General features: G+C 44.9%; 1 protein-coding gene across 1 annotated transcript in view; it reads right to left on the bottom strand.

Annotated features, from left to right (window-relative positions):
- LOC311144000 (pre-mRNA-splicing factor CWC22 homolog) overlaps positions 1–7100 on the bottom strand; it is a 45192-nt gene extending 38092 nt beyond the window's left edge. Inside the window, exons 1-2 of the mRNA XM_084179912.1 lie at positions 7014–7100; positions 5462–5567 (exon numbers count right to left, since the gene is read on the bottom strand). Of these exons, the coding sequence (XP_084036038.1) occupies positions 5462–5567; positions 7014–7076 (169 nt within the window). The 5' untranslated portion in view covers positions 7077–7100. The remainder of the gene's footprint in view (positions 1–5461; positions 5568–7013) is intronic.
- Positions 7101–22146: the final 15046 nt, after the last annotated feature.

Here is a 22146-nt window from a genome sequence, read left to right on the forward strand (position 1 = left end):
TTGATACACTGCCGATTTTTCAGGTTTTCCTACTTACAAAGCATGTAGAGGTCTGTAACTTTTATCATAGGTACACTTCAACTGTGAGAGACGGAATCTAAAACAAAAATCCAGAAAATCACATTGTATGATTTTTAAGTAATTAATTAGCATTTTATTGCATGACATAAGTATTTGATACATCAGAAAAGCAGAACTTAATATTTGGTACAGAAACTTTTGTTTGCAATTACAGAGATCATACGTTTCCTGTAGGTCTTGACCAGGTTTGCACACACTGCAGCAGGGATTTTGGCCCACCTTCTCCAGATCCTTCAGGTTTCGGGGCTGTCGCTGGGCAATACAGACTTTCAGCTCCCTCCAAAGATTTTCTATTGGGTTCAGGTCTGGAGACTGGCTAGGCCACTCCAGGACCTTGAGATGCTTCTTACGGAGCCACTCCTTAGTTGCCCTGGCTGTGTGTTTCGGGTCGTTGTCATGCTGGAAGACCCAGCCACGACCCATCTTCAATGATCTTACTGAGGGAAGGAGGTTGTTGGCCAAGATCTTGCGATACATGGCCCCATCCATCCTCCCCTCAATACGGTGCAGTCGTCCTGTCCCCTTTGCAGAAAAGCATCCCCAAAGAATGATGTTTCCACCTCCATGCTTCACAGTTGGGATGGTGTTCTTGGGGTTGTACTCATCCTTCTTCTTCCTCCAAACACGGCGATGTGGAGTTTAGACCAAAAAGCTATATTTTTGTCTCATCAGACCACATGACCTTCTCCCATTCCTCCTTTGGATCATCCAGATGGTCATTGGCAAACTTCAGACGGGCCTGGACATGCGCTGGCTTGAGCAGGGGGACCTTGCGTGCGCTGCAGGATTTTAATCCATGACAGCATAGTGTGTTACTAATTGGTTCTTTGAGACTGTGGTCCCAGCTCTCTTCAGGTCATTGACCAGGTCCTGCCATGTAGTTCTGGGCTGATTCCTCACCTTCCTCATGATCATTGATGCCCCAGGAGGTGAGATCTTGCATGGAGCCCCAGACCGAGGGTGATTGACCGTCATCTTGAACTTCTTCCATTTTCTAATAATTGCGCCAACAGTTGTTGCCTTCTCACCAAGCTGCTTTCCTATTATAATAATAATAATAATATGCCATTTAGCAGACGCTTTTATCCAAAGCGACTTACAGTCGTGCGTGCATACATTTTTGTGTATGGGTGGTCCCGGGGATCGAACCCGGGGCTCTACCAGCTGAGCTACAGAGGACCTATTGTCCTGCAGCCCATCCCAGCCTTGTGCAGGTCTACAATTTTTTCCCTGATGTCCTTACACAGCTCTCTGGTCTTGGCCATTGTGGAGAGGTTGGAGTCTGTTTGATTGAGTGTGTGGACAGGTGTCTTTTACACAGGTAACAAGTTCAAACAGGTGCAGTTAATACAGGTAATGAGTGGAGAACAGGAGGGCTTCTTAAAGAAAAACTAACAGGTCTTTGAGAGCAGGAATTCTTACTGGTTGGTAGGTGATCAAATACTTATGTCATGCAATAAAATGCAAATTAATTACTTAAAAATCATACAATGTGTTTTTCTGGATTTTTGTTTTAGATTCCGTCTCTCACAGTTGAAGTGTACCTATGATAAAGATTACAGACCTCTACATGCTTTGTAAGTAGGAAAACCTGCAAAATCGGCAGTGTATCAAATACTTGTTCTCCCCATTGTATGTATATATATATATATATATACACACACACACACAGTGGGGGGAAAAAGTATTTAGTCAGCCACCAATTGTGCAAGTTCTCCCACTTAAAAAGATGAGAGGCCTGTAATTTTCATCATAGGTACGCGTCAACTATGACAGACAAAATGAGAAAAAGAATTCCAGAAAATCACATTGTAGGATTTTTAATGAATTTATTTCCAAATTATGGTGGAAAATAAGTATTTGGTCAATAACAAAAGTTTCTCAATACTTTGTTATATACCCTTTGTTGGCAATGACACAGGTCAAACGTTTTCTGTAAGTCTTCACAGGTTTTCACACACTGTTGCTGGTATTTTGGCCCATTCCTCCATGCAGATCTCCTCTAGAGCAGTGATGTTTTGGGGCTGTCACTGGGCAACACAGACTTTCAACTCCCTCCAAAGATTTTCTATGGGGTTGAGATCTGGAGACTGGCTAGGCCACTCCAGGACCTTGAAATGCTTCTTACGAAGCCACTCCTTCGTTGCCCGGGCGGTGTGTTTGGGATCATTGTCATGCTGAAAGACCCAGCCACGTTTCATCTTCAATGCCGTTGCTGATGGAAGGAGGTTTTCACTCAAAATCTCACGATACATGGCCCCATTCATTCTTTCCTTTACACGGATCAGTCGTCCTGGTCCCTTTGCAGAAAAACAGCCCCAAAGCATGATGTTTCCACCCCCATGCTTCACAGTAGGTATGGTGTTCTTTGGATGCAACTCCGCATTCTTTGTCCTCCAAACACGACGAGTTGAGTTTTTACCAAAAAGTTCTATTTTGGTTTCATCTGACCATATGACATTCTCCCAATCCTCTTCTGGATCATCCAAATGCACTCTAGCAAACTTCAGACGGGCCTGGACATATTGGCTTAAGCAGGGGGACACGTCTTGCACTGCAGGATTTGAGTCCCTGGCGGCGTAGTGTGTTACTGATGGTAGACTTTGGTCCCAGCTCTCTGCAGGTCATTCACTAGGTCCCCCTGTGTGGTTCTGGGATTTTTGCTCACCGTTCTTGTGATCATTTTGACCCCACGGGGTGAGATCTTGCGTGGAGCCCCAGATCGAGGGAGATTATCAGTGGTCTTGTATGTCTTCCATTTCCTAATAATTGCTCCCACAGTTGATTTCTTCAAACCAAGCTGCTTACCTATTGCAGATTCAGTCTTCCCAGCCTGGTGCAGGTCTACAATTTTGTTTCTGGTGTCCTTTGACAGCTCTTTGGTCTTGGCCATAGTGGAGTTTGGAGTGTGACTGTTTGAGGTTGTGGACATGTGTCTTTTATACTGATAACAAGTTCAAACAGGTGCCATTAATACAGGTAACGAGTGGAGGACAGAGGAGCCTCTTAAAGAAGAAGTTACAGGTCTGTGAGAGCCAGAAATCTTGCTTGTTTGTAGGTGACCAAATACTTATTTTCCACCATAATTTGCAAATAAATTCATTAAAAATCCTACAATTTGATTTTCTGGATATTTTTTTCTCAATTTGTCTGTCATAGTTGACGTGTACCTATGATGAAAATGACAGGCCTCATCTTTTTAAGTGGGAGAACTTGCACAATTGGTGGCTGACTAAATACTTTTTTTCCCCCACTGTGTGTGTATGTATATATATATATATATATATATATATATATATATATATATATATATATATATATATATATATTTATAAATATATTATTTTAAACATATTTTCCTTCATAATCTTCCCCTAACCCTACCACCCCTCCCCTAATTGTAGTAAACTAATGGACAACGAGACCTAGGCTTCTACTTCCAGCTTACACATACTATACATTTTATGGACACAGTATATTTTACATTAGTTATCTATTGTTTGTTTTTAGTCCCATCCTTCAGCTCCCCTCAGCCCCTCCCATCTATCTCTGAAGACCATCCAGCTTTGATTTCTATTTGCTATATATTTTCAACTGTGCTGTTTCAAAAAAGATCTGAACCTATATACATTTTACGGACACAGTATATTTTACATTAGTTATCTTGTTATTTGTAGACCCACCATTCAGCTCCCCTCAAATCTCTCTCTGAACACCATCCAGTTTTGTTTTATATCTGACATATTTTTCTTTCAACTGTGCTGTTTCACAAATGTTCTGAACTCTTCAATTCTCAAAGTTTCTACAGATTGTAAATGAACTAAACATTTTTGCTAAGGGTATTATATTATGCTTGCCTATTGTTGAAAATAATGAATGTGTTAATGAAAGTGGGATATGGAAATGTGTCTTGAGTCTTTTACAATATGTAGACCATCTACATTCAGACCACAAGCAATCGACAAGCAAACAAGAATGAAAAGGAGCGAGAGCAAACTTCAAAACATCAACTGACATTCAGTTAATGCTCTATATGAGAGAACTGACTGTGCTGAAGGCTTAAGAACAGGAAGGCTGTATTAAATAATTGATGAAGTGCCCTGCTGAGATCGATCCCTAGTTGGACCAGTGACTCATCTCCTGCCCAGTCCTCAGCTTACGTCTTCATGCCTATTGGCAGATTTCTGAGTAGACTCTGGCAATGTTAACTTAGCACATCATGCAGTTATTATAGCAATCCTTTTCAAGAAACAATGAAACATTGAAGTTGAATATTGCGAGAATTACTTCCAAGTGATGTCTATGCCTACAGTGAGACAATTACAAAATTGCTTGAGGGAGCATGGGAGCGGTCTACTAAATTCATAGCTGGAATCCCAAAGCAGTGCAGGGTGTCTTGCAGGCAACTGCCATCAGTGTTAAAAGTGTGCCAAAAGGTCTCTGACAGCAATATCCCCTTCTAGATGCTACCACAGCACTCTGCTCTGTTACACACACATCCAGAGAATGCTCTGCAATGCATTGTTGAGAATTGGCACTGTGTGATTTGTGTAATACCAATTCTAATACTCAATGTTGACACTGAGGAATAAAAGCTATTTTCTGACACATTTGCAACCAAAAGAGAGTAAGAACGTTCCTATTTCCCCTTGTGCAAGAACACCAATAGCATAATGCCCTACTGGACTGCTGTGGGGGAAATGCAACAGCTCTAACCCTATTCCCTATTTGGTGCACTACTTTTGCACAGAGGCCCATGAGCCCTGGTCAGAATTAGTGCACTGAATAGTGAACAGGGTACCATTTGGAAGATAAACCCCTGGGTGTTACAGAGGATCTAGTTAAGGGACTATCAGCAGCAGACAGCACATTCTGTGCTCTGACAATTTTCAAATGCCCTTGGGTTGAGGGCGGCTTGTGTTGCTCTCCCCCTCACTCTCCTCTCTCTCAGAGCAGAGGAAGGATTTGCAACAGCTTAGCAGAAGGGATGATTGAAAGCATTATCTGGACAATAAGAGAGGCTAAAACTAGGCTATAACTGTCTAGTCAGTGATGAGGATGAGAAACCACAGAGACCTGGAGTGTTTGATCAGATAAACAACAGATGGGAGATAGCGGTGATGGAGGGTATTGGGAAGGATCCAAGGTCCAACAAGGCTGGCAAAAAAATGTATGGGTTCTTCTAAACAGAATCTGATTGTTGATAGCCTAGTTTGTTTTATACCACCAGTCAAGGGTTTAATTTTTAAGTGCTAAGATAAGATTTCATCATACATTTTAAAGCAAAGGTAGCTTTTTAAATGTTTATCTCGGCCTATTACAATTTATCTTCAGGTAACAAAACCTGTGTTTATCTGAGGAAAAAGTAATTTCCACTCACTGTCGCTCCTCTCATCGTTTCCCCTCTCTCCTTCCTCTGACAGGCTCCTGCTCCTGCTGCTTCCCCTGCTCCTCCGGGGCTGACCCATGCCACTAGACCTGGAATGCTGGAGGACGTACAGAGGACACAGCTGGTTTAGACTACATGGAAGTACGGATATTTGAACTGAAGCTTGATGTTATGTTTTATGAAAGCAAAGGGCCTGGAAACATATGGTAATGCAAGCTGCTCAGTGTTCACAGAACAACAAACCCCTCCTTCAGCAGAGACATTAAATACACAACAGCAGGCAAATTAATATCATTACTGATATCATGTTGTAGGCCACTGGGCCAATGTGCTCTGGCTGCCACTGCTGGAAGGAAACTGAAATCAGAGGCTGTAGTGTTGAGGTTATATAAACACACACACAGGTTATAACAAACCTGAAGGAAGCTAAATTATGCCTGCAGTTGTTAGATAGATATGAGGTCATGAGTGTTTGTTGATTAGACTGAGGCACATAAACAACAAGTACCCTATATGCACCAGCAACGCACATGTCTGCAACCACAACCATATAAGACATCTCTCAATGGAAGTGGTCATTTTTCCTTCAAACGTTTCATAAAGGTTGCCACTTGACAAACATGCTGCCTCTAGCTCAGCGTCAATCAAAATGCAATGTGCTGTATCAGCAGGGCTGGCAGCCCTATGCCTGTCTGAGCTCATTTTTCCATGTGTGTTGCTGAGGCGAGTCTCACTGTGCTGAACCAGTCCCTGATGGAGATGGATAGGGAGCTGGGTAGGAAAGAAAAGGGCAACTCTAATAGCAATAACCCACGGCTACTCTTTGCTGCTAGATGCTTTCCACTGCAGAAATGAAATGCTTCATGAAATTAGACTTTGCTTTGCCTCTAACATTCCATGACAAACTGGCAAGCTGCTGGGAATCTAACTATTAACATTTTTACATGGGGACACACCAGTCTACAGATAGCTAGACACTGCCATGTTTTTCTGTCAATCAACGTGTACACAAACCTAGCTAGATAACAAAAACCTAGTAGCGAGCAACACACACTGACAATCAACACTGACCACGTTTCGCAAGAGGTTTGGACTGAAATGCACACCATTGTTCTGCAAGCGTTCCCATCCATGTTTCTGTTATCATGTTTTATGTGGCGTAGCTAGCTAGCAAACGTGACCAGCTAGCTAACACTGATATGACACTAGTTAGCTGCTGTTAGCGATTTTATTTGACCCGACATTTGCACATGAAAACTTTATTGACCAACGAACTATCTAGCAATCTAACTAACTACCCAGTAACTAGCTAGTTACGTCGAGGCGAAACGACAACTAACCCCTTGCTACATGGCTAGTGTTAGCTAAGTAGCTACAAATGCGCTCTCCTCCATGTGTGCCACTTCTTGCTTGTGTGAAGCGCGACAGCTAACTTTGCTAGCCTTGCTAAAACACAACTTAGAAGAACTCTTAACTAATACTTTCGTATTCATGTATGGACTTTTGTCTTTCGTGGATGTATATATGAGTAAAAACGTCTTACCTCTTCTTTAGAATTAGGGCTTAACTCCACTGCTAAATCGTTGTCGTTTATCTTTGTAGCCATTTCCCCCTTGTCCTTTTCCGCAAGTTTAGCTACGGATAGCAGTAAGAACCGAAAAGAACGGACGGAATATTATATTGCGATGTAACAAGTGCCATGTATGATGATCTCAGATATGAGGATTAGTGATGCGCGGGTTGACTCAACCCTGTAGGGGGGTTTGGGGATTTTGGCAGAGGTCCGTTATCTACTTTCCCTGAGTCAGATGAACTCATGGATACCATTTTTATGTCTCCATGTCCAGCACAAAGGAAGTTAGAGGTAGTTAAGGTAAGAATCGAGGCAAAAGTAAAAAATCTCTGGATTAACTATCTAATTTTAGCTAAATGTAATAATTAATAAATTGGCAACATTTCTTTAAATTGACAATTCTGTGAACTGTCTTGTGCAAGTTTTAAATTGGCACAATACCTGTTAGCAAAGGTGTCAGCTAGAGATGATGTGCAGTAGCTTGCAGGGATTTCTAGTTTTGCAAGATATCTACTTTGATGCTAATTAGCATTTTAGAATCTGAGAGTAAATAGACTCGAAAATATTGATAAAAGTCACCTTGTCCGAGAGAGATTTGCATGGTTATCGAAACGTCACCTCAGGGTAAGCCTACACGAAACACAGCCCTTATTTTAGGTGTTTCTAAAATCCTCTATGGGAAACATTCATGGCAGAAAAACGATTGGAACCATTTCCCTGTTTGACTGCTAGGTTTTATGGATATTATGACACCTCCACTGTGGGGCTCTATGCTAACCAGCTTTAGGCAATGACTGGAAGTCTATGGGTATCTGCTACCATGCTAGTAGATACCCATAGACTTAATTAACATTAGACATTTACATTTACATTTTAGTAATTTAGCAGACCCTCTCTCGAAACTACCTCTAACTTCCTTCACACTGGATACATAGATATAATAATGGTATCCACAAGTTCTTCTGACTCTGGCGAAGTAGAATGAAGAGAAAACAATATCTTAACAAAGTCCATAAATGTATAATTCTTGTGCAATTTATATCTATAGGCTACATTGAGGTTTTTATTTTATTATTTTAGGCTGTCTGGCATTAGTGCTTAAGCCTAAGCTTTAGGGCCTAACTGTACGCACACCAAATAGCCTACATGCCAATCACTAAATGCTTTAGGGAACAGGCAGAAAAAGTTAATGTCATCAACAGAGGTGAAAAGGACAATGTCGGAGTTTAATTCAATAAGAGAAAAGCTGCGAAATGGAGAGTGGAAACTAAAGAGAAGGGAGGGCCAGAAAAGTCATGTTTGGGAAATATTTGGGGAAGTGGTAAAAGAGGATGATAGCAGTGCCAGCTATGTTATGTGTGATAATTGTGAGGCGCTATACAAATTCGACAGTCACAAGATGGGGACTTCAAATCAGCCTATAGCACATAAAGGGAACTATACCCTTGCCTTTTGGCGGATCCATTTGTGTTTTCATGGTGGGTGAGAAAGGAGTTGGGTGCAGTTGAATCAGTGAAGGTAACCTGTAGTGGACTTGTGATATGTATATATATATATATATATATATATATATATATATATATATATATATATATATATATATATATATATATATATTTTTTTTTTTTTATTTTTTTTATTTTTTTAGGGGGTAGATCAGCTTTAATATTGCAGATAGATTGTAACTTCCATCAATGTAATTGTCTGCATCACTTCCAATCCCCCATATGTTTTTTTTCTCTCGCAAATATATATATATATATGTATATACACAGTTGAAGTCGGAAGTTTACATACACTTACAGTGTGGGGAAAAAAGTATTTGATATCCTGCTGATTTTGTACGTTTGCCCACTGACAAAGAAATGATCAGTCTATAATTTTAATGGTAGGTTTATTTGAACAGTGAGAGACAGAATAACAACAAAAAAATCCAGAATAACGCATGTCAAAAATGTTATAAATTGATTTGCATTTTAATGAGGGAAATAAGTATTTGACCCCCTCTCAATCAGAAAGATTTCTGGCTCCCAGGTGTCTTTTATACAGGTAACGAGCTGAGATTAGGAGCACACTAGGGAGTGCTCCTAATCTCGGTTTGTTACCTGTATAAAAGACACCTGTCCACAGAAGCAATCAATCAATCAGATTCCAAACTCTCCACCATGGCGAAGACCAAAGAGCTCTCCAAGAATGTCAGGGACAAGATTGTAGACCTACACAAGGCTGGAATGGGCTACAAGACCATCGGCAAGCAGCTTGGTGAGAAGGTGACAACAGTTGGTGCAATTATTCGCAAATGGAAGAAACACAAAATAACTGTCAATCTCCCTTGGCCTGGGGCTCCATGCAAGATCTCACCTCGTGGAGTTGCAATGATCATGAGAACGGTGAGGAATCAGCCCAGAACTACCCGGGAGGATCTTGTCAATGATCCCAAGGCAGCTGGGACCATAGTCACCAAGAAAACAATTGGTAACACACTACGCTGTGAAGGACTGAAATCCTGCAGCGCCCGCAAGGTCCCCCTGCTCAAGAAAGCACATATACAAGCCCGTCTGAAGTTTGCCAATGAACATCTGAATGATTCAGAGGATAACTGGGTGAAAGTGTTGTAGTCAGATGAGACCAAAATCGAGCTCTTTGGCATCAACTCAACTCGCCGTGTTTGGAGGAGGAGGAATGCTGCCTATGACCCCAAGAACACCATCCCCACCGTCAAACATGGAGGTGGAAACATTATGCTTTGGGGGTGTTTTTCTGCTAAGGGGACAGGACAACTTCACAGAATCAAAGGGACGATGGAAGGGGCCATGTACTGTCAAATCTTGGGTGAGAACCTCCTTCCCTCAGCCAGGGCATTGAAAATGGGTCGTGGATGTGTATTCCAGCATGACAATGATCCAAAACACATGGCCAAGGCAACAAAGGAGTGGCTCAAGAAGAAGCACATTAAGGTCCTGGAGTAGCCTAGCTAGTCTCCAGACCTTAATCCCATAGAAAATCTGTGGAGGGAGCTGAAGGTTCAAGTTGCCAAACGTCAGCCTCGAAACCTTAATGACTTGGAGAAGATCTGCAAAGAGGAGTGGGACAAAATCCCTCCTGAGATGTGTGCAAACCTGGTGGCCAACTACAAGAAACGTCTGACCTCTGTGATTGCCAACAACGGTTTTGCCACCAAGTTCTAAGTCATGTTTTGCAGAGGGGTCAAATACTTATTTCCCTCATTAAAATGCAAATCAATTTATAACATTTTTGACATGCGTTTTTCTGGATTTTTGTTTTGTTTTTCTGTCTCTCACTGTTCAAATAAACCTACCATTAAAATTATAGACTGATCATGTCTTTGTCAGTGGGCAAACGTACAAAATCAGCAGGGGATCAAATACTTTTTTCCCTCACTGTAGGTTGGAGTCATTAAAACTATTTTTTCAACCACTCCACAAATTTCTTGTTAACAAACTATAGTTTTGGCAAGTCGGTTAGGACATCTACTTTGTGCATGACACAAGTAATTTTTCCAACAATTATTTACAGACAGATTATTTCACTTATAATTCACTGTATCACAATTCCAGTGGGTCAGAAGTTTACATACACTATGTTGACTGTGCCTTTAAACAGCTTGGAAAATTCCAGAAAATGATGTCATGGCTTTAGAAGCTTCTGAGAGGCTAATTGACATCATTTGAGTCAATTGGAGGTGTACCTGTGGATGTATTTCAAGGCCTACCTTCAAACTCAGTGCCTCTTTGCTTGACATCATGGGAAAATCAAAAGAAATCAGCCAAGACCTCAGAAAAACAATTGTACACCTCCACAAGTCTGGTTCATCCTTGGGAGCAATTTCCAAACGCCTGAAGGTACCACGTTCATCTGTACAAACAATAGTACGCAAGTATAAACACCATGGGACCACGCAGCCATCATACCGCTCAGGAAGGAGACGCATTCTGTCTCCTAGAGATTAACGTACTTTGGTGCAAAAAGTGAAAATCAATCCCAGAACAACAGCAAAGGACCTTGTGAAGATGCTGGAGGAAACAGGTACAAAAGTATCTATATCCACAGTAAAACAAGTCCTATATTGACATAACCTGAAAGGCCACTCAGCAAGGAAGAAGCCACTGCTCCAAAACCGCCATAAAAAAGCCAGACTACGGTTTGCAACTGCACATGGGGACAAATATCGTAGTATTTGGAGAAATGTCCTCTGGTCTGATTAAACAAAAATAGAACTGTTTGGCCATAATGACCATCGTTATGTTTGGAGGAAAAAGGGGGTTGCTTGCAAGCCGAAGAACACCATCCCAACCGTGAAGGACGGGGGTGGCAGCATCATGCTGTGGGGGTGCTTTGCTGCAGGAGGCACTGGTGCACTTCACAAAATAGATGGCATCATGAGGAAGGACAATTATGTGGATATATTGAAGCAACTTCTCAAGACATCAGTCAGGAAGTTAAAGCTTGGTCGCAAATGGGTCTTCCAAATGGACAATGACCCCAAACATACTTCCAAAGGTGTGGCAAAATGGCTTAAAGACAACAAAGTCAAGGTATTGGAGTGGCCATCACAAAGCCCTGACCTCAATCCTATAGAAAATGTGTGGGCGGAACTGAAAAAGCGTGTGCGAGCAAGGAGGCCTACAAACCTGACTCAGTTACCCCAGCTCTGTCAGGAGGAATGGGCCAGAATTCACCCAACTTATTGTGGGAAGCTTGTGGAAGGCTACCCGAAACGTTTGACCCAAGTTAAACAATTTAAAGGCAATGCTACCAAATACTAATTGAGTGTATGTAAACTTTTGACACACTGTGAATGTGATGAAAGAAATAAAAGCTGAAAAAAATCATTCTCTACTATTATTCTGACATTTCACATTCTTAAAATAAAGTGGTGATCCTAACTGACCTAAGACAGGGAATATTTACTAGATTAAATGTCAGGAATTGTGAAAAAATGAGTTGAAATGTATTTGGCTAAGGTGTATGTAAACTTCCGATTTCAACTGTATATGCCATATCTTTCTAATTGTGCTCTTTCACAAAAGCTCTCAACCTATAACCTATATACTTATTATGGACACAGTATGCTTACAGTATTAGTTATCTTGTTGTTATTAGTTTTTATTAGTCCCATCCTTCAACTCCATTCAACACCACCCATCTATCTCTTAACACCATCCAAATTGGATTTCTATTTGCCATATACAGTGGGGGAAAAAAGTATTTATTCAGCCACCAATTGTGCAAGTTCTCCCACTTAAAAAGATGAGAGAGGCCTGTAGTTTTCATCATAGGTACACGTCAACTATGACAGACAAAATGAGAAAAAAAAATCCAGAAAATCACATTGTAGGATTTTTAATTAATTTATTTGCAAATAATGGTGGAAAATAAGTATTTGGTCAATAACAAAAGTTTCTCAATACTTTGTTATATACCCTTTGTTGGCAATGACACAGGTCAAACGTTTTCTGTAAGTCTTCACAAGGTTTTCACACACTGTTGCTGGTATTTTGGCCCATTCCTCCATGCAGATCTCCTCTAGAGCAGTGATGTTTTGGGGCTGTCGCTGGGCAACACGGACTTTCAACTCCCTCCAAAGATTTTCTATGGGGTTGAGATCTGAAGACTGGCTAGGCCACTCCAGGACCTTGAAATGCTTCTTACGAAGCCACTCCTTCGTTGCCCGGGCGGTGTGTTGGGGATCATTGTCATGCTGAAAGACCCAGCCACGTTTCATCTTCAATGCCCTTGCTGATGGAAGGAGGTTTTCACTCAAAATCTCACGATACATGGCCCCATTCATTCTTTCCTTTACACGGATCAGTCGTCCTGGTCCCTTAGCAGAAAAACAGCCCCAAAGCATGATGTTTCCACCCCCATGCTTCACAGTAGGTATGGTGTTCTTTGGATGCAACTCAGCATTCTTTGTCCTCCAAACACGACGAGTTGAGTTTTTACCAAAAAGTTATATTTTGGTTTCATCTGACCATATGACATTCACCCAATCCTCTTCTGGATCATCCAAATGCACTCTAGCAAACTTCAGACGGTCCTGGACATGTACTGGCTTAAGCAGGGGGACACGTCTGGCACTGCAGGATTTGAGTCCCTGGCGGCGTAGTGTGTTACTGATGGTAGGCTTTGTTACTTTGGTCCCAGCTCTCTTCAGGTCATTCACTTGGTCCCCCCGTGTGGTTCTGGGATTTTTGCTCACCGTTCTTGTGATCATTTTGACCCCACGGGGTGAGATCTTGCGTGGAGCCCCAGATCGAGGGAGATTATCAGTGGTCTTGTATGTCTTCCATTTCCTAATAATTGCTCCCACAGTTGATTTCTTCAAACCAAGCTGCTTACCTATTGTAGATTCAGTCTTCCCAGCCTGGTGCAGGTCTACAATTTTGTTTCTGGTGTCCTTTGACAGCTCTTTGGTCTTGGCCATAGTGGAGTTTGGAGTGTGACTGTTTGAGGTTGTGGACAGGTGTCTTTTATACTGATAAGTTCAAACAGGTGCCATTAATACAGGTAACGAGTGGAGGACAGAGGAGCCTCTTAAAGAAGAAGATACAGGTCTGTGAGAGCCAGAAATCTTGCTTGTTTGTAGGTGATCAAATACTTATTTTCCACCATAATTTGCAAATAAATTCATAAAAAATCCTACAATGTGATTTTCTGGAGAAAAAAAATCTCAATTTGTCTGTCATAGTTGACGTGTACCTATGATGAAAATTACAGGCCTCTCTCATCTTTTTAAGTGGGAGAACTTGCACAATTGGTGGCTGACTAAATACTTTTTTCCCCCACTGTAATAGGCTTTATTACATCTAAAGCAGGGTTCTCCAACTGGCTGCCCGCGGGCCAAATCTGGCCCGCCAACAATATTATTTGGGCCCCCAAAGCTCCCCAAATTAATTATGAATTTTATTTTATTTTTAATTGTATAACAATAATAACAAAACAATTATCTGACCCGAGATGCAAAAAGTCCCAAATGCAATGTCCCAAGAAGGAAGTTACCCTACCTAAATAATGCAAATAATACATGTTTACATAATTCATGAGGAGAGAGAATGCAGGAGACAGTTAACTAATAAAGTAGGCAGCGGACCATTTTGTGGTGCTGAAATGTAAAGCTGCAACCGCAGTGCAATCAATAGGAGGTGAACAGCGCCTGGTGCTGAAAATATAGCTAACTTTTTATGCAAGTGACGCACAGTAACCGATGAAGAAAAATTACACCAGTTGAGTAATTCATTTAAACAATAATCTTCATTTAAATGTAATTTGTTACAATGGCAACTGGCCCAAAATGTAGAATCCTACATAAAACAATAATTTAAAGAACAAAAGTCGATGTCTGTAAATGTCTGTGTCTGAATGTCTGTACCGGTCCTGTCGTGAGTCTTGATTGCGTTCATATAGGAAAAGCAGGACTCGCAGGCAATGTTCCCCCTAAGCTGTGCCCGTGCCTCCTCCAGGACTGCCACGCAGAAGAAATGCCAGGCCGCGCAGAGACGCGAAAGATTGAACTTCACTGAGTTCGCCCCATTAGTTTGCACTATATAGATCAACGTTGTTTCTGTGTTCGGATTATATCAACATCATATCAGCCCCTTTTTTGATGCAAAAAAATAAACAAATCTAACTTTGCAAGATTGAGTCTGTGATTTTGTTGTAGGCAGAGCCAGAGCACAATGGAGTATAATTCTATTGGCTGGGGTAGCCCAGGAGCGGTCTTTCAATCATCCACGAGTGAATACGCTTTTCAGATCAGTTCAGATCAGAGCAGCACGTGTGCACATTTGTTGATCATCTTTGCTAGTTAGCGATATATTAGGCCAGTTATAGATACTGTAAGTATAAGTCAGCAATGGGAAGTTACTGCTTCCTACAAGAGCACAAAATGTGTAGGCTACGTTTCTTTGAAAAGCCTGTCAGGTAAAAAGCTTATGTCTTAATTAAAGGGGCAGTGTTGTATTTTGAGACAGGCTTGAATATGCAAATAAGCCAATTGGTAGTGGGGTAGCTTACATTGTCTAATTCTCTGTATGGTAATAATTATTTATTTATTTTGTAAAGTGGTTTCTTGCATCATACAACAGAATACAATGCAATTTACAGTCACCTATTTGGCCCATGGTGTTACAGACCAAGTAAAAAAAGCATGAATTAATGTCAAGTCTTTCATAATGTAAAACAACTCAGTTTGAATTGCAGCCTCATCCAGCGAGGGTATCGTTTTCTTAGCAAGGGAGGAGAATTCTCCACCTGGGCGGACTGTGAGGGGATCACATACAAATGCAACCATATCCTTGGGCATGCTGTAGTCTTCAAATCTGGTGGAGAAGCTGGTCCCTCAGCTGCTTGATGAAATCTTCCATTACTTCTGTGACAATACTGCGGCATGATCCCTCTGCCTGTCATTTCTTAAGTGTGCTGATGTGCAGTAGCCTTCCAGATGACAAGTCCAAATCAAACAACTCAAGCTTCTTAGTAAAGGCCTCAAGTTTCTCCACCATGTCCACGACTGTTTTCCCTCTTCCTTGTAACTGCAGATTTAACCAGTTTAATTGACAGAATATGCCTGCCAAAAAAGCAACCTTGGAGAGGAATTCCTCAATTTCCAGAATACGCAGGTGGTCAGCTGCTGCCCTCGTTTAGCTTTTTCTGAGAAAATCCACAACCTGGTCATGCAGCTCACAGAACCGCTCCAGCACTTTTCCTTGACTCAGTCAGCGCATGTCATTGTGAAGCAGGAGATCATCGTGGATGGCCTACTCTGATTCTGTCACAAGCTTGCGGAAAATATGCCGTTGGGTGCTTGATGTCCCCCTGACAAAGTTGATAATGCTCATTACTTTATCCATCACATCTTTTAGCTCACTGTTTAGTCTGGCACACAGCACACTCTGATGGATGAGACAATGCAAGCCATTCATTTGGGGGGCAATTTCCTTCAACATGCTGACCAGGCCCCAGTGTCTGCCCACCATAGCAGGAGCCTCGTCAGTGACCACAAAGTTACCTTTTTCGAATGACAGGCCATGCTGCATAAACAATTCTTCCACCTTTGTGAATCTGATGGCCCTGGTGGTGTGTCCTTCGAGGGGAGTCAGTGCCAGTAGCTCTTCTTTAAATGTATTTCCATCAAAATAACGGACATACAGTGTATACTGTGGCGTACAGCAGGTCAGCCACCAGGGGGAGACTCGTCGAGGCCTGGTAACAGATGGAGTATACATCACGAGGCGGTGGCTCCATCTGCTGGACGTGTCAGGTCTCGACGGGCTCCCCGGACAGGACTAATTGGGGCTGATTGGGAGCTGGTGAGTAATTAAGGGCGGATTGCTCACCAGCTGTGCAAGGCCCATAAAGCTGCCAAAAGGGCAGCACATGGGAGAGGACTGGGGGAAGTAAGGTAACTTCCGTGTAGTTGGAGACGGTATCCTGGAGAGGATCTCATGGTGGAGACCTAACCTTTTCTTTTGATTATTTTATTAATAAACACCCTTGAAACCGAGCTAATCATACTCTGTCTGATCTGTGTAAACGTCTTGACCCAACCCCCTGATCTGCCACAAGTGGTAGAGAATGCGGGCACTTTGAAAACATGGTCAGATCAGGGTTGACGTTTACACAGCATCAGCATGGACGAGTTGATAGCTCAGTTCGTCCGGGCCCAACAAGCACAACAGGCGGTTCAGGAACGAACGCTGGAGGAACAGCGACTACAAAACGTCCGCCTCGTGGAGAAAGTCAGGAAGCTGCAAGGAGGAGTGTCTCCTGAAACCCATTCCAACCAGTTTTTAATCAAGCTAATGGAAGACGAAGACATTGAAACATACCCCTGTACGTTTGAATGGACAGCGCTACGGGAAGGATGGCCAAGGCCGAAGTGGGCAAGTCTGATGGCCCCGTTCCTCTCTGGGAATGCCCAAAAGGCGTATTGGGACCTGAACGACGAACAGGCGGCTAACTACGACGGACTCAAACGGGAGATACTCAGCCGCTACGGGGACAGCCTGGCCCATCGGGCTCAACGTTTCCACGACTGGAGGTTCGTACCCGACGCATCCCCCCGAGCCCAGATGAGCGACCTTCTGCGCGTCACCAGGGCATGGCTCCTAACCGACGTATCCACCCTCTCCCTCCTCGACAAAGTGGTCCTGGATCGCTTCGTATGGGCGCTACTCCACGACATGAAGAGGGCAGCGAGCCTATGCGCGCCCCAGACCTTGGAGGGCCTCCTGGAAGCAGTGGAGACGCATCAGAACACTCAGGCACAACCCCACCGCGGTGTACCCCGAACTGACAGACGGCAGGGCCAAGACACCGCAAACCTGTGGAGAGACGGCTGGGGGAGGGCTGACCCGCCACCGATGACCCCAGGTAGATGGAGATCAACAGAGGTGTGTTGAGTGTGGCTCCCGGGGGCACATTGCCTGGAATTGCCCTGCTCGAGAGGATTCGATGCCATCAGCTAGCACCGGAGGCCAGGTGGGTCACGCCGTGAACTATGTCACCTCCTGTTGGGCGCACCATGAATCAACTGCACCCATGCTCCCGGTGAAGGTTGACGGACACGACACGGAAGCGCTATTAGACTCCGGAAGCATGGTTACGCTCGTAACCACGAGCATGCTGAACCAGGAGACCGAACAAGGTAGGGAGATGTCCATTTCCTGTGTTCATGGTGACACAAAGCGGTATCCCGCCATATGGACCAACATCGTGACACCACAAGGGAGCTGCCAGATGATGGTGGGTGCAGTACCAGAGCTGCCGGTACCTATCCTAGTGGGACGGGATTGTCCACTGTTCGCGGCCGTATGGGGGCACGAGTTGAAAAAAAAGATAAGAGCCGGCCGAAGAAGGCAGCGGGGATGACCCCTCGCCTGTGTGGCCAGGACGCCACCGGTTAACCAACCTGACTCTACGGGTCCGGAGTCGGACCCCTGGTAAAGACTGCACGAGGACACAGGTAGATCTTGGTAATAGTAGACTATGCCACCCGGTATCCCGAGGCCATTCCCCTACGGGCGGCGGTATCCAAGGGAATCGCCCAGGAGCTGTTCCACCTCTTTAGCTGGGTGGGCATCCCGAACGAGATCCTGACAGACCAAGGTACAGAGTTTTTGTCCCGCCTCATGAAGGAGTTGTGTGCCCTCATGCAGATCAAGCAGATCCGGACCTCAGTTTTTTACCCGCAGACGGAAGGGCTCGTCGAGCACTTTAACAAAACGCTCAAACAGATGCTGCGGAAGGTCATCGAGCAGGACGGGAAGAACTGGGACCAGCTGCTACCCAACCTAATGTTCTCAATCCAAGAAGTACCCCAATCCTCCACTGGGTTTTCCCCGTTTGAACTCCTCTACGGGAGGAGGCCACGTGGCCTACTGGACCTCGCCAAGGAGGTGTGGGAAGCCCAACCGACCCCTTACGCAGTGTGGTAGAGCACGTGGAGACGATGCGGGAGCGGATGACAGCCATATGGCCAGTCGTGAGGGAACATATGGAGAAGGCCCAACGCGCCCAAGCCCAGGTCTACAATCGGGGAGCCCAGCCCCGAGAATTCCAGGTGGGAGACAGGGTGTTCGTGTTGATCCCCACGGCCAAAAGTAAGTTCCTGGCAACATGGCACGGACCATACGAGGTGGTCGAGAAACTGGGACCTGTCAACTACCGCGTACGGCAACCGGGGAGATGGAATCCTCAACAGATTTACCACGTGAACCTGTTGAAGAAGTGGCACGAGAGGACAGCCTTGGCCGTGTTATGGTCGGGACCCAGGACGCCAACGGTACCAGTGGTGGTCCCGAGCAGTGAGGACCTTGACCCGGCCCAGAAGCAAGATCTCCAGGAGCTTGTCGATCGGAACACGGCGGTGTTCTCCGGGGAAACATTAAGAAAGAGGCTGTATCGAATTCCGGAAGCCCGACGGAAGGCTGTGAAACAAGAAGTGGAGGCTATGCTGAGGATGGGGGTCATTGAAGAGCCCCACAGTGCATGGTGCAGCCCCATCGTGTTGGTGCCCAAACCGGACGGTAGCCTCCGCTTCTGTAATGATTTCCGGGGTGTGAATGACATAAGCGTATTCGACGCCTACCCCATGCCGAGGGTGGACGAGCTAATCGACCGATTGGGAAAGGCCCGGTACATCAGCACCCTTGACCTGACCAAAGGATATTGGCAGGTACCATTGGCAGCCTCCTCCCGGGAGAAGACGGCGTTCTCGACACCAGACGGTCTGTACCAGTACCGGGTGCTTCCATTCGGTCTCCACGGAGCCCCGCCCACATTCCAGCGACTGATGAACAGAGTGCTTCGACCCCACCAGCAGTACGCAGTGGCCTATCTGGATGATATCATCATCCACAGCCAAGGTTGGGAGGAGCACCTGACGTGCCTCCAGGCGGTGCTGGACGCGCTCAGACAAGCCTGGTTGACCGCAAACCCCAAGAAATGCAAGCTAGCGTTCGAGGAGGTGGAGTACCTGGGGTATTTGATCGGACGGGGGAACGTCAAGCCCCAGGAGAGGAAGGTTCACGCGGTATGTGACTGGCCCGTTCCACACACCAAGACACAGGTCAAGTCCTTCCTGAGACTGGCAGGATGCTATAGCCGGTTTATCCCCAACTTTGCGGCTATAGCTTCCCCCCTCACCGATCTAACCAGGGCCCGCCTCCCGAAAACAGTGAAATGGACGGACGAGACAGAAGCGGCGTTCAGCCGTTTGAAGGAAGCGCTGTGCTCCCATCCGATTCTCGTAACGCCCGATTTCCAGGTGCCGATGGTGGTCCAGACGGATGCATGTGATACGGGACTAGGGGCCGTTCTGTCCCAGATACACGATTGGGAGGAGCACCCCATCATGTACATCAGCCGAAAGCTGATACCGAGAGAAAAAAAATACTAAATTGTTGAGAAAGTGTGTCTGGCGGTGAAGTGGGCGCTAGACACTCTCAAGTATTACCTGTTAGGTACCCACTTCACCCTGGTCACGGACCATGCTTCCCTTGTCTGGATGGCCAGGGGAAAAGACACAAACAATCGGGTCACCAGGTTGACGCAGACAGGGGCACCTGTTTGACAGACGCAATTATGCTATCCATATGCTATCCTCCAAAACTGTGACCATGCACTTTTTAAATACCTCCGCTTCTGTGAAGGGCATGTTGTGTTTGGTTAGAACCCAGGATGCTTTTAGTGAGGCACTTGTGACCTTCTGTTGTTGGGTCAGGCAGGGCCGGATTAAGAAATCAAAGCCCCGGGGCTTTGTTTTTTTTATGACATTTACATAAGTATTCAGACCCTTTACTCAGTACTTGAAGCACCATTGGCACCTTTGGCAGCGATTACAGCCTCGAGTCTTCTTGGGTATGACGTTACAAGCAAGGCACACCTGTATTTGAGGAGTTTCTCCCATTCTTCTCTGCAGATCCTCTCAAACTCTGTCAGGTTGGAGGTTGGTCTCTTTTGACGAACATATTAATAATATTTAAAGGACAGCTTTTTTCCATCTTTGTAACATTGCAGGCCTCCTTATTGTCCCTAGAATTTCTAAGCAAACAGCTGGAGGCAGGGCTTTCTCCTATAGAGCTCAATTTTTATGGAATGGTCTGCCTATCCATGTGAGAGACGCAGACTCGGTCTCGACCTTTAAGTCTTTACTGAAGACTCATCTCTTCAGAAGGTCCTATGATTGAGTGTAGTCTGGGCTGCGAAGGTAAACAGAAAGCACTGAAGCGACAAACCGCCCTTGCTGTCTCTGCCTGGCCGGTTCCTGTCTCTCCATTGGGATTCTCTGCCTCTGACCCTAGTATGGGGGCTGAGTCACTGGCTTACTGGTGCTTTTGATGCTGTTCCCAGGAGGGGTGCATCACTTGAGTGGGTTGAGTCGCTAACATGATCTTCCTTTCCGGTTTGTCGCTCCCTCAGGCTCGTGCAGTGGAGGAGATGTTCGTGGGCTATACTCAGCCTTGTCTCAGGGTAGTAGGTTGGTGGTCTGTTGATAACCCTCTGGTGGTGTGGGGGCTGGGCTTTGGCAAAGTGGGTGGGGTTATATCCTGCCTGGTTGGCCCTGTCCGGGGGTATCGTCGGACGGGGTCACAGTGTCTCCCGACCACCCCCCCCCACCCCTGTCTCAGCCTCCAGTGTCTATGCTGCAATAGTCTATGTGCCGGGGGGCTAGGGTCAGTCTGTTATATCTGGTGTTATTCTCCTGTCTTATCTGGTGTCCTGTTTGAATTTAAGTATGCTCCCTCTAATTCTCTCTCCCTCTCTCCCTCCCATCCCGGAGGACCTGAGCCCTAGGATCATGCCTCAGGACTACCTGGCCTGATGACTCCTTGCTGTACCCAGTCCACCTGGTTGTGATGATGCTCCAGTTTCCACTCTTCTGCCTGCGGCTATGGAACCCTGACCTGTTCACCGGACGTGCTACCTTGTCCCAGACCTGCTGTTTTCAACTCTCTTTCTCTACCGCACCTGCTATTTCAACCTCTAAATGTCCGGCTATGAAAAGTCAAGTTATATTTAATCCTGATGTACTGACCTGTTGCAACCTCTACAACCACTGTGATTATTATTTGACCCTGCTGGTCATCTATGAACGTTTGAACATCTTGGAGAAAAATCTGGCCTTAATGGACATACGTACTGTTATAATCTCCACCCGGCACAGACAGAAGGGGACTGGCCACCCCTCAGAGCTTGGTTCCTCTCTAGGTTTCTTCCTAGGTTTCTGCCTTTCTAGGGAGTTTTTCCTAGCCACAGTGCTTCTACATCTGCATTGCTTGCTGTTTGGGGTTTTAGGCTTTAGGCTGGGTTTCTGTATAGCACTTTGTGACATCTGCTGATGTAAAAAGGGCTTTATAAATAACATTTGATGGGGAGCCTTACTGCACAGCTATTTTCAGGTCTCTCCAGAGATGTTCGATCGGGTTTAAGTCTGGGCTCTGGCTGGGCCACTCAAGGACATTCAGAGACTTGTCCCAAAGCCACCCCTGTGTTGTCTTGGCTGTGTGCTTAGGGTTGTTGTCCTGTTGGAAGGTGAACCTTCGCCCCAGTCTGAGGTCCTGAGCGCTCTGGAGCAGGT

This window comes from Coregonus lavaretus, assembly GCF_964263955.1.
Source record: "Coregonus lavaretus genome assembly, chromosome: 16".
NCBI classification, from domain to species: domain Eukaryota; kingdom Metazoa; phylum Chordata; class Actinopteri; order Salmoniformes; family Salmonidae; genus Coregonus; species Coregonus lavaretus.